The sequence below is a fragment of the Chiloscyllium plagiosum genome, chromosome 20, assembly GCF_004010195.1.
Source record: "Chiloscyllium plagiosum isolate BGI_BamShark_2017 chromosome 20, ASM401019v2, whole genome shotgun sequence".
Taxonomy (NCBI): Eukaryota; Metazoa; Chordata; class Chondrichthyes; order Orectolobiformes; family Hemiscylliidae; genus Chiloscyllium; species Chiloscyllium plagiosum.
Window position 1 is genome coordinate 56976068 of NC_057729.1, and position 16519 is coordinate 56992586.

The following is a 16519-nucleotide window of genomic DNA, read 5'->3' on the forward strand; positions in this document are numbered from 1 at the left end:
TGGAGATGGAATATCAAACATTGTGCAAACCTCATTTCCTCCAGCCCAGATGCTTCTTGTCTGTATAATTCCTGAATTATCCTATTTAGCTTTGCGGTCTCCCACCTTCGTTAGCATTCAAGGATCTACAAATGTATCAGCTAGGGTTTCAATAACTTTACCTGCAATGGATGTCAAGCTCATAGGTCTTCAATTTTCTGGACTCCTTTTGCTGGCTTTTAATTGAACTGATTTTCATACCCAGGAGGGAAGGCAGCAGTGGTGCAGTCCTTTGAAACATTTACTTATATTTGATCTGTACCTAAAGTCCATTTACCTCCTTTAAGGCCATAAGAAATAGGAACAACATTTAGCCCCTCGAGCCTGCTCCACCATTCAACAGGATTATGGCTGATCCAAAATCGTTCCTGCCTTCCTTCCACGTTTCCACCTGTTCCCTGTTACACTCAATTCACTGTCTGATCAAGAATCTCACTCTTAAATATATAGAAAGATTCTGCCTGCACAGCTCTGAGACAAGGAGTTCAGAAGATTCTCAATACTCAGCAGAAACTTCTTACCTCAATCATAAATTGGCACCACTTTAATCTGAGACTATGCCTCTGATCTTAGACTCTCCCATGAGGCGAAACATTCTCTCAGCATTTACCCTTCAAGCCTCTTATAATTCCGCATATTTCTTTGCTACATTAATAGTCAAGCTAACAAAATCTATGAAAATGCAGTGAGACCTGCCACAGTCCCAGGGGACCACAGGCTACTCTATTATTAGAGTTGACTTGTAGTCAGTTTAACCTGAGTGTCACTACCTCCCAGGCAAGAGGCATGGTTGAAACACCATCATGGTGACCTCAGCTGATACTGTATTTGAACTGAGCTAACAATTGCCTGTCAGAACAACCCTAATGGGCCGAGGAGCCATAGCCTTTTGGAAGAGGGAGGTCCAGATTTCCAACACTTTGAATTTTTTTTTTAAATTGAAAGTATAGATTGGATCTCACTAGACCCAACATGAGAAAGAATTACAGTAGTTTTGGGATTCTCTGCACAACAACTCTGCCTGTACCCCTCCCAGTCCTTCAGTTTTATGAATATTAAACTTAAATCTGGCATAGTTTTGCTTCACCCCATCCCAAATTGTTTCCAGCCTTCTAGTTCTCCCAACCTTTCCATTTTTGTGGCATTTTACCTGTACACCCAGTGTTTTACATTTAGCAGTGATGACCCTAAGCTCTGCTATTCCCTCCATAAACTACTTTGCCTCTCCATTCTTAAGACCCTGCTAAAAATCATCATTTTAAACTGATTTTTGATTATATTCAAATTTCCTTTTCTTTGATTTAGCACAATACAGTGATGCTGTTGTTGGAACAAAATTGGATAGTCATTTGTCCAGTTGGTAGTTACCCAGCATCAAGATAAAAAGTAAAAATTGTTGAGGTCAAGTTTAACTTGGGAACGGTCACGAGGCATTTGATAAATTTGTTTCAATGTGGAATGACAACATCCAAAATGCACTTCAATCTTCCCAACTGTGCAGGAGTGTACACTGATTGTGAGGGAGCATTTTCAGGAGTTTGATTCACCAATGCAAAATTCCCTTTTTCTCAAAGGCAGTTATGGTTTATTACGCTTATTGCACTTTCTAATCAATCAAGCCTATGTCTCTGTCAGAACAATTGTGCCCAACATTGTCCAACATTTTGACTGAGGGTAACGAGTGTTGTTCTAAACATGACATCTAAAGATGCGTCAACTTTGGTGGGAGCACAGCTTAGTTCATCAGTATCATACCTAAGCTCCAAAAGTTAAATTACAGGAGGAGATTATACAAACTATGGCTGTATTCCAGAGAAGTTAGGAGATTAAGGGGTGAACTGATTAACTTTTCACTTCATTAAAAGGCAGATGGGCTACAGAAAGAGATTACTTCTGTGGTCTGGAAAGTGACAGATGAGATCCAGTCCAAAAACAAGAGCTGGACTTTTCAGAACAGGGAGTAAGAAACACTTGTAAGCAGAAATTGTAGGTTTCTAACATTTTTCCTCAAATAAAATTAAATTTTGAATCTTACAGTGATCAGATATCCAAAGGTATTAAAGGATATGAGCAAATGAGTCTGCAGACAGGTTACACATCAGCCATGATCTCAATGAATAGGGTCAAAGGGTTAAAAAGGCTCTTCCCATTCCAATGTTGGATATCTTGGAAAAAGTAATAAAACAAAAATGTGCAAGTCCAGAAGTATTTTAACAACTGCTCACAACAAATACTTCAAATCTCACGTTATGTTTTAGTCATAATGGGAATTTAGGATGGGAGAGAAAGAATAAGGATAAGAAATGGTTTTTGATAGTTCCAGTGAATGAGACAAAATGAGTTTTGAAATATTATACAAAATCAATGATGATGTCTTGCTCGTGTCAAGTTCAATTCTCGCTTTCCTTTTGGGACAAAGGTTATTGCTAGTCTTTGTTATGAATCGGAGTGTGAATGTGCATCACAGCTTGATGCTGTAATGAGTTGGCACTTAAAAAATAATAAAGTTGCCAAAATGGATTTAAGATCCACAATAATGTTTACAAACTATCAGATGAACTGCTGTTTAACAAGGCACTCAGACCAACTTTCATCCTGTCCTGGGGATTATTTTGCATGTAAATCGAACTGGAATGTTGTTCTGACTGGTACTCTGGACAGTTAAAGATCTTTCCTCCTTATGGGCCTTACACACCTTAATGTTGTTGATACTGTATAGTTTTGCTCAGGTGCTGTTGATGTTTTTGTCAGTATAGATTTAGGAGTTGCAGATGCCAAAATAGATTTTGGCGTTTCCTCTTCCTCCTTTCCACCAACGAAAGTTCTCCCCATCACTCTCTCGGAACCTGTGGTACCAACTGAAGACACTGATAATGTAGACTTAGAGACAATGGAGGTGGTAAGCAAAGAAGCTATAGTGACAGATGTTCTCTCTGTCCTGACAACTCCAGTTGGATTAGTGGCTGGTGATATGAATGAGTTGCTGACAGATTCTGAAGTAGGCTGTGAAGTAACTACATTTGTAGCTGTAGTGACTATTGATGGAGAGGGAAAAGAGGTAATTCCTTGGATTGAACCAGAGTTCTCTTCTGGTGTTGAAACAGTCACTGTTGCTTTGCCTTGTTCTTGCTGACGCCTCACATCAGTCTTGGATTTCATTTTTGGTTCTGCTTTTTTGGTTACCACTTTCGGCTTCTTAGGCATTGGTTCATCTTCTGAGACTTGAACTTTTCCTGATGGGAGCAAAGTAGCAAAAGGTTAAAGGTTTGGGATTAATCTTACTACAGATATGACTTAAGCTCCAGCTAACTGGCATTAACCCTAAAATGAATAGGCTGAATTTATACCCATTTTATTATTTCCATAATTCACTAAAGTTCATATGCATGCTGGTTAGCTTTTAGTCACATTGAACAGAGGCAAAAAGGGGAAAAAAGTGGAATTAGTTGTCAGCAAGATTTATTACTTAATGTTTCATATTCGTTGGGAGCCATTTAGTTGGGTAGATACAAGTTTCAAGGCTGTGAAGCTTCTAAAACTCAAACACATTGGACAGCACAGTAGCTCAGTAGTGGGCAGAACATTGGCTCAGTGGTTAGCACTGCTCTTCCACTGTAGCAGGGACAAGGGTTCAATTCACCCTCATGCAAATGTCTGTGTGGAATTTTGCACATTGTCTGTGTTTGTGTGGGTTTCCTCCAGGTGCTCTGGTTTCCTACCACAGTTCAGAGATGTGGAGATTAGGTGGATTGGCTGTGCTAAATCGCTCAGTGTACCAGGATGCGCAGGCTAGGTGGATTAGGCATGGGAAATGCTGAGTTGTAGGGATAGTGTAGGTGGGTGGGATGCTCTTTGGAGTGACAGTGTGGACTCGATGGACAAATGGCCTGCTTCCACTTGTAGGGATTGTATGATGAATTAAACATTCGATAAAAGGTACAGATGTAGTGGGTACATCTTGCTTTGCTGTGAAATGGGATAGTTGGATTTAACTGAATCCTACTAACCATGCAAGCCCTAACACTATACAGTGAGCATCAACTATAAACCATTATTGGATATTATGGATGCACCTTACCAAGGACATGCACAATGGCAGCTTCTCTCTAATTTCAGTGTGTATTGCTCTCTCAATTTTCAGTTCATTCAATGTCATGAATGGAATACTTGAGGCAAAATACCAACTTTCTGATAATCTGTTTGCTACGAGAGGTTTTTCCAGAAATGTTAACCCAGAAGATTCTGTCCTACATTTATCACAAATTATTTTTACAATGTTACAGACTATTGTTATTTATGCACATTACTGTCCATCATACTCCATGAACCAAAATAGATTTATACAAAATATGAGCCTACAATCCAACTGAAAGTGCAAGACTGCTCTGTTATGTGGTAGACAATGTGTGAAACATTGAATATAGTTGCATTAGTCCCTCCATGGGTGGCCGATATTGGGACTTCAAGTTATGATGTGGAACATAATGCCTAAAAGCAGTGCTGGAAGCTGATTCAATAGTGAATTTCAAGAGGAAACTGGATAGGTATTTGAAAAGGAAAAATCTGCATGTCTACATGGAAGAGCAGAGGGGAGCAGGACTAATTGGGTAGCTCTTGCTAACACTGATTATGTCTATTGTGTATAGTTATTTGCATTTAATGAGTAGTGATTACTTAATTCTGGTTTTGCTCTCAACACAACTGTTGCACAGTATTACATTGATCAAAATGTTCATGACGAATCTTGAAAATGTTTTTTGTGCCGTATACCTGTGCAGATTCTGCAGTTCAGGTCAAATAGGTGAGCTCGGTGTTCATCCGTTGTGTCTTTAAGCATGCTGCTGAAGATGTCAGGTAGTGGATGGCTAGTCTTCTGGGCAGGACGGATATCTTCCTGCTCCTGAGAAAAATAAACTTCAACTGGATGAAAGAAGCTGGGCAATGGTAAAAATACAATGAAACACTTGCAACTACAATATCTAGCAAATAAGCACAGCAGACAGCAAAACACAGAACATTTGAACAGTTTATACTGCAATTTTTTAAAACGCAATGATCTTGAACATACCATGGTGAAAGCAGATTCAAAGCGAACTTCCAAAATTTAACTTAACAGAATCACAGAACAGGAGGAACAGGTTAGAGACCAGCTCTACATCAAATATGATCAGAGCTGATCATCCAACTCTATATTCTGTTCTGACTTTCTCCCTATTCCCTTTGATCCATTTAGCCTAAGAATTATACCTAAATCTATAACTCTACATCAATTCCTACTTGAATAGGACAAATTTACAGGATGAGGAAAAGAACCAGTACTGGGAACTATGGTCCTCCTCCTGTGCAAAAAATATATATTTCGGGAATAAAGCACATTAGGACGCACTATTTAACATTTTTATTATTTCTAATCAATTTCACCTACTTTTTTTCTACAATCATGAATTAATGTGAACGAGAACACATCAGCATGCCTGTTTTGCTAGTGACATCCCAATATGACCAGTTGCAATGTAATGACTACAAATGGGTATAAATGCTTGCTTTGCAAGTGACCGCATATCCTGAGGAACAATTACAGAAAACAATTCTTTGAACCACAAATCTCAGGGTGAAACTATAAACGAACACCCAAACTTTTTAATTTTAGAGGGTTCATTGCTAAGTATCAAATTTTGTCTTGCACTAAACACCTGTAGTTCTAGATTGAATTAAGTCAATCAGCATATACCACTGATCTTGAAACCTCCCCCAGTTATTTTCCAAACACAGATTTTATTTAAACTGAACACAACTTATTTTCAAGATATCTAAAATAATGTAAACTTCAGTAGACAATTTGTTACAAGAGTCAGTATCACTGCCCCAACCAAAAACTCAGCATCTATTTACTGAACAATTTTAAAGCAAGAGAGAAATTAGCGAGAAAAAAAAACTGGAAGGTGTGAAAAAAGTGGAAAGACAGTTGCAAACGTAAATGAAAATAAACACAAAAAGGGTTATACAGAAGTTCAGTTAGAGAACAAAATGGAATAGTTTAAACTGAACAAAAATCTTAACAGCAAGGAACTGGCAAGGTAAAACCCACAGGAAGTTCTTCTATAATGTATAGGGTTTTAGAAATTTGCAAACCTCTAAAACCAAAATACATATGAAATATTTTAGCGACCTAGGTCTATGTCTCTTTTACTGAGATGACAGGACAGAAACTAGATTGAAAGTGAAGGCATAATGTGATTGTAATTCTTTAATAGTTATTTCTGATGATGCTGCAGAGATCTTTACCAAATATCTATCAAAACTTGTCGTGCAAATCTTTTACTTTACTGGCTAGATCTTGCTTAAAACACAGTGACCCACAGTTCCACTCTCCATGTAAATTTCCCTCCATTTTGTGTTTCCACAGCAGCCAGTTTTGTTCAAAATTATTAAATTGTTTTCTCAGTTATCACAAAATACTGAAGAATGAAGATCCTTTGCATAGGAATGCTTTGCCACTGTATGAACAATGTGCATTTTAGTGTGCCAGGGTAAGCGTCTAAAAGTAAACTGAAAAACGGTCACTCTTATGGGTAGATTATTCTTTATAGAACAAGTGTGTCCATGGAAACAGACCCCTTATCCAGCTAGTCCATACCAACCCTGTTTCCAAACTAAAATAGTCCCATTTGCCTGCATTTGGCTCATATCCCTCCAAACCTTTTCTATTCATGTACTTATTCAAATGCCATTTAAATGTTGTAACTATACCTGCATTCACCATTTCCCCTGGCAGTTCATTCCACATTCAAACCACTGTGTAAAAAAAAAGTTGTCTCATGTCTTTTTTTTTAACTCTTGCTCCTCTCACCTCAAAAAATATGTTCCCTAGTCTTGAACATCATCACACAAGGGAAAAAGACATTTGCTATTAATCTTATCAAAATGCCTCACAATTTTATAAACTTCCTAGAGGTCACCCCTCAACTTCCTATGCTGCAGTGAAAGTAGTCCCAGTCTATCCAGCCTCACCATCTAACTCAAGCCCTTCTTTTCCAGCAATATCCTGGTAAATCTCTTCTGAACCCTCTCGAGTTTAATACTATCATTTTTTCTTTAAGCAGGACAACCAGAACTGCACACAGTACCCCAGAAGAGGACCCACCAATATCCTGTACAACCTCAACGTGACATCTCCACCCCTGTAGTCAAAGATGAGAAATGAAGGCATGCATGCCAAATGCCTTCTTAACCACGTCTACCAGTGATACGAATTTCAAAGAATAACATACCTGGGAACCTCTGGGTCTCTCTGTTCAACAACACTAGGCAGAGCTCTGCCATTAATACAAAGTCCTGCCCTTGTTTGTTTACCAAAATATAATACCTCATATTAATCCAGATTGAACTCCACCTGCCGTTTTTCAGCCTGTTGACCCATTTCATCAAGATCCCTTTGTAATCTTAACAAAGATTACAAATCTTCTTCACTGCCCACAAAACCACCAATATTGAGGTGAATCCATATTAATTTTTGAAAATTAGTTAGGGATGTTAGTCAGCATGTACTAGTTGGACCAAAGGGTCTGCTTTCGTGCTGTATGACTATAACTTACTAACCATACCTCCGATATTCTCATCCAAATCATTGATATAAATAAGAAAAGTTGATCCAGTACTGACTCTGGTGGAACACCATTAGTCAAAGGCCTTCAATCTGAAAAAGAATCCTCCACCACCACCCTCTGTCTCCTACCATCAAGCCAGTTTTGTATCTAATTTGTCCACTTTGATTAAGTGTCTATGAAGTGGTAATAACTACATTAGAAGTCAGCATACTCTTGCAGTTATCTAGAAAGTTCCATGAAATGCAAGAAGCCATTTGCAGTTTGTCAACTCCATCTGAGAAACTTGACCAGCCTGAATTTCCAAGTTTTATCCTTTTACATTTTGCAAAGATCAATTTTATCCAATCCATTACATAGGTCATCCATTTTCTTTACTTCCCTCTTCTACATTTCCTTTGATCTTTCATTTCAATGATTGTCTGCCACCTACTCAAATGACACCAAAATATTGCTTCTTGATCTCCTTGATATTATGCATTAACTTCCTATTTGCCACAACCATTTCCTCGTTAGTTTTTCTACACAGATACACAGAACACCCTCCCTCCCATGTGTCCAAACCTCATTAATACCTTGTGTATTTTTAATGGCTGTGAGGAACATAACACAATGTGCATATCAGCAATCCCTATGCATCCACCTTCCCTCTCCAAAATCTCGATTCTGCTTCTTTGATGTCAAAACATCCTTTGTTCTGAAAAAGCTGATCTTGGCAATTTTAATTCTCTTAAATCTCACAATCACATCTCCCATCACTTGTGATAATCTGTTTAAATTATGTGAATGTTTTCACTTGTTCCATTACTTATTCATTTACATCAATTTTTACTTCCAGGGTTAGGTTGCATCTTTTCACAACTATCTTGGTGGTCTTCACATTCGTCCTTAATCTATATCCTACATTCCTGCTTACACATTGTTTACAATTTTCTGTAGCACCCCTTTTGACCTGCAATCAGTTGTGTCATTTGTGCTTCTCCAATAGTTGACATTCAACCCAATGTTGCAACCTGATAGATCGACTATGTCTCTTAAGATTACTTAAGTATGCAAGTTGAAGAGATTTAGGGATATTAAACATCTCTCTGTTGCCCTCCTCTTTCGATTGAAAAGCAGTCTGACAAGTCACTACCAAATTTTATCACTGCTCAAAGATCCAATACAGATTCAGAGTTATCCTTTCATCTCTTCTCAATTTCTAATTTGTTTAAACATTTCTTATTTCCTGGTAGTGGATTATCAAATTCCTATTCACAGCCTACAAAGCATACATCTATACATTCTTGCACTTCCAGATATCTTTCAATTACTACTCTCAGATGAAAGATACTCAGTTTTTGTCCTCTCTTTGGGATCCTGACCAACTACTACATTTGTTATTTCTTTTCAAAATAATTTTCTCTATACAATTCGCAAGACTTATTGTCCTGTAGTCAGAACAATTCAGAGCTTTTGGTTTCTTTTAGGATACTTTGGTCCAATTTTTTGCCCATCACAGGTTTTTTAAAAAAAGTCATTTTAAAATCCAGCTCACAAATAATCTGCTCTAATCTAATTTTAGATTGGTCATGTTCTGTATTAACAGTTGCTTTGCTTGCAATTACACTCCATTCATGATGAATGTAAGTTGGCAGGACAGGTCATGATGAAAATATTCATCTATCTTGCATTCTGGAATACTTGCAGTCATTCTTCAATCTGCTAGCTGCTTCAAAATTTTATTAAATGTTCACAGATTAAAAGTGATATACTTTGTGCAAGTTATTGGAATCTTCTTCTAGAAGGATGTTCATATTAGACTGAACTTCTCAACTGATTTAACTTTAAAACATTTCAATTGCAAGTAAATATTCTCAGCGCATCGATGACCTGAGCAAGACTAGATTATTCATCTGTAATTGCTGTAAATGACCAGAGTTATTTATAGCAGACATGTGACTAGTCTGTTTCACTAGTGGGGCATTACAAAGTTAACCATTTAGAGTGGACTGAAGTAATGTGTAGCCCGAGCCACGTAGATCTGGCAAACTCCCCTCTGTCAAGAATAAACTGCTAGCTACTTTCTATTGTAAACAAAAAAGTCATTGCACAGCTGTCACTTTCGTGTCATTCTTTTCCTCATCAAACATACAGAATTCCATTTTACAATGATGGAATAGAAACACTAAACTCTCTAGTTTGCTGCTCTCCTTTGTTTCGGATCATAATAATCTAAACTGCATTATGTTCGAAATTTATAGCATTCAATATTCTAATTGAAAATTACCTTGTTGTTGTCCCTACTGTGAAGGGCCTCTGTCTACAGAATAAACATTTTGCAGTCTGCACAGTGTGACATCATTGCTAAGTGAATAGTTAAAACTTTTGAAAGGATAATTATTCTTTTCAGCTTGTTACTTTTGAGATAGCATGTGTCTGAGTTCTTCCCAGCCCTATAATAAACAAAATGATATTTCAAGCTGTGCACTGGATTTGATAAGGTAACTAGCTATTTTGTAGTTATTGACAAACTTGAGCTATCTCCTGAACTGTGTTGAAGAATTTTTATTAGGCTCACAGATGTTGCCTTTTTAATGATGCTGACAAACTCAATTGCCCACTAGTAAAAAGGTAAAGTTGCCACAAACCCATTGGACCAGAAACTGGTGGAGATTTAACAGACCTCCAGGACAGTAGGTTGAGATGAAGTCCTCATGGTAACCTCAGCCAGTTCAGGAATTAAATCCACGCTGTTACTCTGCAGTGCTAACCCCTGCTCCTAACTATTCTTTATTGTATTCAAGTGGATCCCTAGCATGTAAAAATCTCATTTAATGTGTTCAGTGGTCCATGAATGATCTTAGCCCCAATTTACGAGTTGGTTATGTAAGTCAAACCAGAATTAAAGCTTGTCCCTTAAAAGTTGGGAACTTAATGTTGGTTGTTACTGTCAGCTCCAGGTGGTCTTAAAGTCAAAAGTTGTGTTTTGTTGTTTCTTTCACTTTTATCCACAAAAGAGCTCATTTTACTAGATAAGATTCCTTTTTAGAAAATATTTATTTTTGAATATGCTTTTACTTTATTTTGATGTAACACTTGAGGCACTGGCAGGGATTCTAATCAGTTTTTCAAAACGTACTGTAAGGTTATAACAGGCACTAACTGCAGAAGCATTTTGTTCATATCTGACATGACCCTGAAGCAATAACTGTATGGGAAGCATTCTCAGTCCTTATAGTCTACATTTTACATTACAGGCTGCCCCAAAGTTGTGCCATATGTTGCTCAATGATCCACACACATCTGTATCAAGAATGGATCTTCCTGTAGAAGCTGTAGAAGTGAAGATTACCACGTCATGAAGCTTTCGTGTCATATTATTCCTCCATGTTATCGTAGGAGATATCTGAAACAACATATAGTCTACACTGCACACAAAATATTAGGAAAGTAAGAGCAGCTAAGAGTAATGTAACAAAATCTTCATCACCATGGCCTTGATGCAGAAAAAGAGGTAGGATTAGCTTTTCTGAGAAATGGATTACATGTCAATATAGTGCTGAAGTTATATGTACACCCATTAATTAATCTCTGTTCAGAATCAGCTCAATTTCCCTCCAGGCATCTTCATTAGATATTGTGGATTTTTCATAATAATAGGATCCCATTTAAGCGGTTTGCCTGCATTTTGCTCCAAAGCTGCAGAGTAGTTATGCTGTGTCTACCAATGTAGCTTAGTTAAACATTGGAAGGTTCTGCTTCTTCTTCAAGATATGAGTGTGCAGAAATCTCTGGACCCTATCAGAAGAGCTACTGTCTGTCATACAGCAAAGCAGCATCAACTTTAGGGTCGATGGGGCAAGGTGTGATGGCAATGAGCGCCATTACCACCATCTCCTCATTATCACTAGCAGATGATACTAAGAAAACCAAGGCTAACAGAGGTAGCAGTATTTTGCAATAATGCGCTACAAGTTGAAAACATGCTAATACTAATAACATCACTATGTTGAATATATTTTTTCATACATCTGGAAACAGGAGAGAATGCAATAATTTTAAAAGCCCTTTTCTGCCCAGAATTTTTTTTTTCTACTTTCAGCTAGACATGTAGTGAAATAGTGGAAGTGCCCAGATGCTGGATTTTTCATCATCAACTACAAACCTCAGAAAATTTGGGTGTATCCTGAACAATGGGTTACATCATGTACTTATTCTACTCCCTGATGGGGACGACAGCCATGAGCCAAAAACAAGGAAGCTCCAGCCGAATCGAAGACTTTTGCTGAAAATATGCCAGCTGTTTGATAGACACCTGTGGAAGTAGGTAGCTAGGTCAAAAGTGCATAAAATAGTAAGAATCAAGGAACACCACAATATCGACAGATTGTTGTATTTATTTTCAGTCATGTGTCTTTTTGTCCCTAATGGAATATATGCTGAAAAGATCTGGGTCAAGGAAGAAGATTACCTGTGACTGAATAAAAGATTCATCTCCAAATGCACATTTGGCAGTTGTGGAAGACAGCAGCATTTCAGTTAGAAGTCAATAATCATAACCATTTTGAGAGGGAGACATAGCTTTCTAAAGGGGTCATTAAAGGTGTCACGGTGCAAACCTGTAATTCGATCAGAATATGGACAGATGGATAGAAGGATACCCATAATAGGCATTCAGCCTGGCATCTTTGCAGAGACTGTTCTCAAAGCAGCAAAAGACGTAAGACATAGCACTTGTTCCTGAAGTACTGTGCACAAAATCAGTGCACAAGACTTCAACTTACAAAAATTTAAATATCAACCTAAAAAAAGAAATTTTCATTGTTTAAAACATATTTCAAAATATAACTTACCTGCACTTTGCTCCAAATTGCTCATCAGAATCAAACTGGACCTCAACTACTCTTCCAAAGTGCATGTCTTTTGCAGGGCAGGGCATGAAAGGGGCAAAAGCGAAAACTGGACCAAGTCAACCCTCTAGCTATCATTTGCACACCGCAAGGTTGGTAGGTGGTAGCTAAAAAGGCTCCAAGGTATGTTTTTTGAACTCAATTTGACAGTGGGCCTCTCATTGTCCTGAGTACTATAAACATCCAGAGGACAATTAAAGTATAGGTGGTATCTGACAATGCAAATGTCAACAGCACATCAGTAATTGTTTTTCCAGAGAGTAACCAATGTGCATTCACCATATTGCAGTCCACTATCATGTGTTCACTATTACAAAAATGGAGAATGATTTAGAACAGAGATACCATTTCCACATCACCCAGAAACTAAGTGGAGGAACACTTTGGCCTAGTCGCTTGTGCATTCAGCTTCTGATCCTTGATGCTGCAAATTGATCACAATTAAAATGTGCTTGTAAAAGGGCAACAGTTGAATGGAATACTTGAAATGGTACTTCAAAAGGGAGCAGTACTAAAAATCATAATCATGGTTCTTGGGACCAGAAGAATTAACAGCTAAATTGAGAATTTCCTTTTGATTTCTTTCTACTATTTGCTCGTGGCTTCCTTCTATGCAACACAATATCCATTTTCCTTCCACTATAAATGGTCACAGTGCAGCATAGGGTCCTCTCAAGACCTTACATGTTTTTGTTGAAGATGTGTTGCCATTTCTTAACTTTATTTCGATACTATTCATTGTTTGTGCTGCCTTAAGAATTCAAGACAAAGTTACGCTGGAGGGGAATGTTAAATAAAAAATGTTGAACTCTGAATGAAAATCAATAGTCCCTTCTACATTTCTGTTAACACAATCAGCTGAAATCTCTGTTTACTTGAGAAAGAGCAGCAGTACTGAATGACAGAGTCCTTTAATGCCCATACAAGCACACCTCATTTGGAAAAATGTCAAAGGTGAAGCAACTATGGATGGGAAAAGAAACCATTGGAATTGGTACTTTTTGTCTCACTTCTTGTAAATGTAGGAGGGGTGAATAAGAATACACAGTTTCCCACATGTTCTGTGGTTTTTCCAGAGTCAGACAATAACCTAATTTCCAGACAATTAAACATTTACTGGGATCCCTACCATGCTCCAATGTAGAAATGTTAGCACTGGGTCATGCATTATACACATCACGAACAAATTATGATACAGGTCGATCACAAAGTTAGAGCAAAATCCTGGAATTACCTTGGGTCAAAAATCCTGGAGACCCTTAACAGCACCATAGGTATACTTTACCTTTCTCCCTCATAAATGCAACATTCAAAACTGTTCACCACCTTCAAGAGTAGTTTCAGATGGGAAATGAATATTGGCTTAGACAGGATCACCTGTATCACATACATGGAGTTTTTAAAAAGTCCCTACAAGGCCTCACTTCGATCTCTGATCATGATATACTACCTGGAGGTTACTTGGTCAGAGTCTACAGTATGGGCAAAACCCTGCAACAGAAAAAGATTGCCTATCTGGAGCATTTTGTCTACAAAACTCCTGCTCGTACTCTGATGGGCGTGCTTGCAAATTTATACACGTTGTTGTTCTCCTTTATGCCTCTCTGGCTGAAAAACATGTGGACAATTGTCAAGTTTCCACATTACTAACTTCATTTAAGTTGCAGTGAAACTACTGATGTTAACTTGCAAGCCTGTTGGCAAAGCAAAGACGTAACCCAAATAGTATCTTACATCTAATAACAATGCAATTAATTTTTAGAAGATGAGGATGCAGTATTCTAAGCATCCAACCCTCTATCACAAACATGCTGTGTCTGCAAAGTGTGCTAGCCACAGATTGCACTGAAGCAACTCAAAAGACATCTTCCTTAACACTTCCTAAACTTCTAACTCCTATCACTTACAAAACAAAGGACAATAGGTGCATAGGGACACAGCTTTCTCCAAGGCTCACACTCCATCTTAACTTTAACATATATCCTCAGTTCCTATATTTATCCGTCAAAATTCTGGAACATCCCACCTAGAAGCATTGTACAAGCATCATTACCATACAGATTTCAACACATCACTAACAAGTTCTTTGAGCATTTAAAGGTGGGCAACAAAATTACCAGTGATGCACATACCCGAAGTATGAATAGATTAGATTAGATTATTTACAGTGTGGAAATAGGCCTTTTGGCCCAACAAGTCCACACCGACCCGCTGAAGGGTAACACATCCAGACCCATTCCCCTACATTTACCCCTTCACCTAACACTACGGGCAATTTCGCATGGCCAATTCACCTAACCTGCACATTTTTTGGATTGTGGGAGGAAACCGGAGCACCCGGAGGAAACCCACGCAGACACAGGGAGAATGTGCAAACTCCACACAGTCAGTCGCCTGAGGCAGGAACTGAACCCGGGTCTCTGGCGCTGAGGCAACAGTGCTAACCACCGTGTCACCGTGTGTTCATAAAAGATGTACCAGCTCGAGAACACAGGTATTACCTGTTATGGTTCATCCCAATTTATACTCAGATCAAAATGTGTTTGATTTGTTCAACATATATATTTCCAGTAACAACAGGAGACCATTCCTGTTATTGCAAATTGCCCTACTATTCAGAAAAGCCATGGAGATTTCAAATCAACACCTGTAATGTGGATAAAATCCTGATGACTGCAGCTCATTGTCAGTTCATTGAATCTAACTGTATTCAATTCAGTGCAATAGATAGGACTCCAAAACCACAGTTATTTTCATAACAGAAGAGATAGGATACTTGAACAAGGCAATATAGTAGCATCTTAATTCTCTGATACGGCTTCCTCACCTTTCACAATTAATAGCTTAACCTAAGATTTAGTTTCTCAAGCCTGCATGCTGTTTTCCTACTTACCCATGAGGAATTTACCTGTACTTTTTGGCAGCTGCCTTTACACTTGAACAATATGTTAGGAGAAGGTCTGAAATGTAATATATGTATTGTTCATATTCATGTGAATGGGGTTAGGCCAAGTTGGTGGAGAGAGTGGAAGAAGAGATTGTATTAGTCATAAGGCTGCTATATTGAAACGTTTGCATAGTTAGACCTGAGACTCCTCTCATGTACAAAGGAAAACTGGTTATTGTTGAAAAATGTTGTGCTGGAAAAACACAGCAGGCCAGGCAGCATCCGAGGAGCAGGAGAATCGACGTTTTGGGCATAAGCCCTTCTTCAGGAATTCCTGAATAAGGGCTTATGCCCGAAACATCGATTCTCCTGCTCCTCAGATGCTGCCTGGCCTGCTGTTTTTTTCCAGCACCAAATCTTTCAACTCTGGTCTCCAGCATCTGCAGTCCTCACTTTCTCCTTAACTGGTTATTGTGCATGACAACTAAACAAGGAAGAAATCTTAAGTCTTTGTTTCTGTACCTAGACTCACCACATTTATACTGTACCATGGTTCAATGGATTTCAAATATGAGGTCATGTCACACTGGACTCAAAACTTTAACTCTGGTTTTTTTCTCCACAGATGCTGCCACACCTGAGACTTTCCAGGCATTGGTTAGGGTTATAGTCCTTTAAGGTCAAGGGGTGACATAATTGAGGAGTCTGATATGACTGAAGATGCACGTGTGTTTTAGGGAAATTCTTATGTACAATTTGCACAGGAACTAATGAGGAGTAACTCTCATGCTCCCTGGGGCTCTCCATGACACATCTGTATTAAAATTTAATCTAGGAATTTTAAACAGATTAAAACCCAGTTTAACAACTAGCTAACAACACAACTGAAGCCTCCAATGCCAATTTAACCCCTTGGACCTGACCTGACTATAAACTCTAACCCGCTTAAGAGCAGAAGACTATTCAACCCCTTGAGCCCAATCTGCTGATTCTGGCTTGGTATCACCTCTTCTTTCCTTATTGGTATCCACACCCCTCCAATAATCCTCAATATCCTTGACCAAAAATCTATCCAATCCAGCCTTTAATAAATTCAA

General features: G+C 38.3%; 1 protein-coding gene across 2 annotated transcripts in view; it reads right to left on the bottom strand.

Moving 5' to 3' along the window:
- Positions 1 to 16519, bottom strand: part of LOC122560312 (death-inducer obliterator 1-like) — a 143094-nt gene that overhangs the window by 26200 nt on the left and 100375 nt on the right. For both annotated transcript variants that reach the window (XM_043710893.1, XM_043710894.1), the window contains 2 exons: positions 4810 to 4939; positions 2735 to 3272 (listed from right to left, as the gene is read on the bottom strand). In XM_043710893.1, coding sequence (XP_043566828.1) covers positions 2735 to 3272; positions 4810 to 4939 — 668 coding nt within the window. The remainder of the gene's footprint in view (positions 1 to 2734; positions 3273 to 4809; positions 4940 to 16519) is intronic.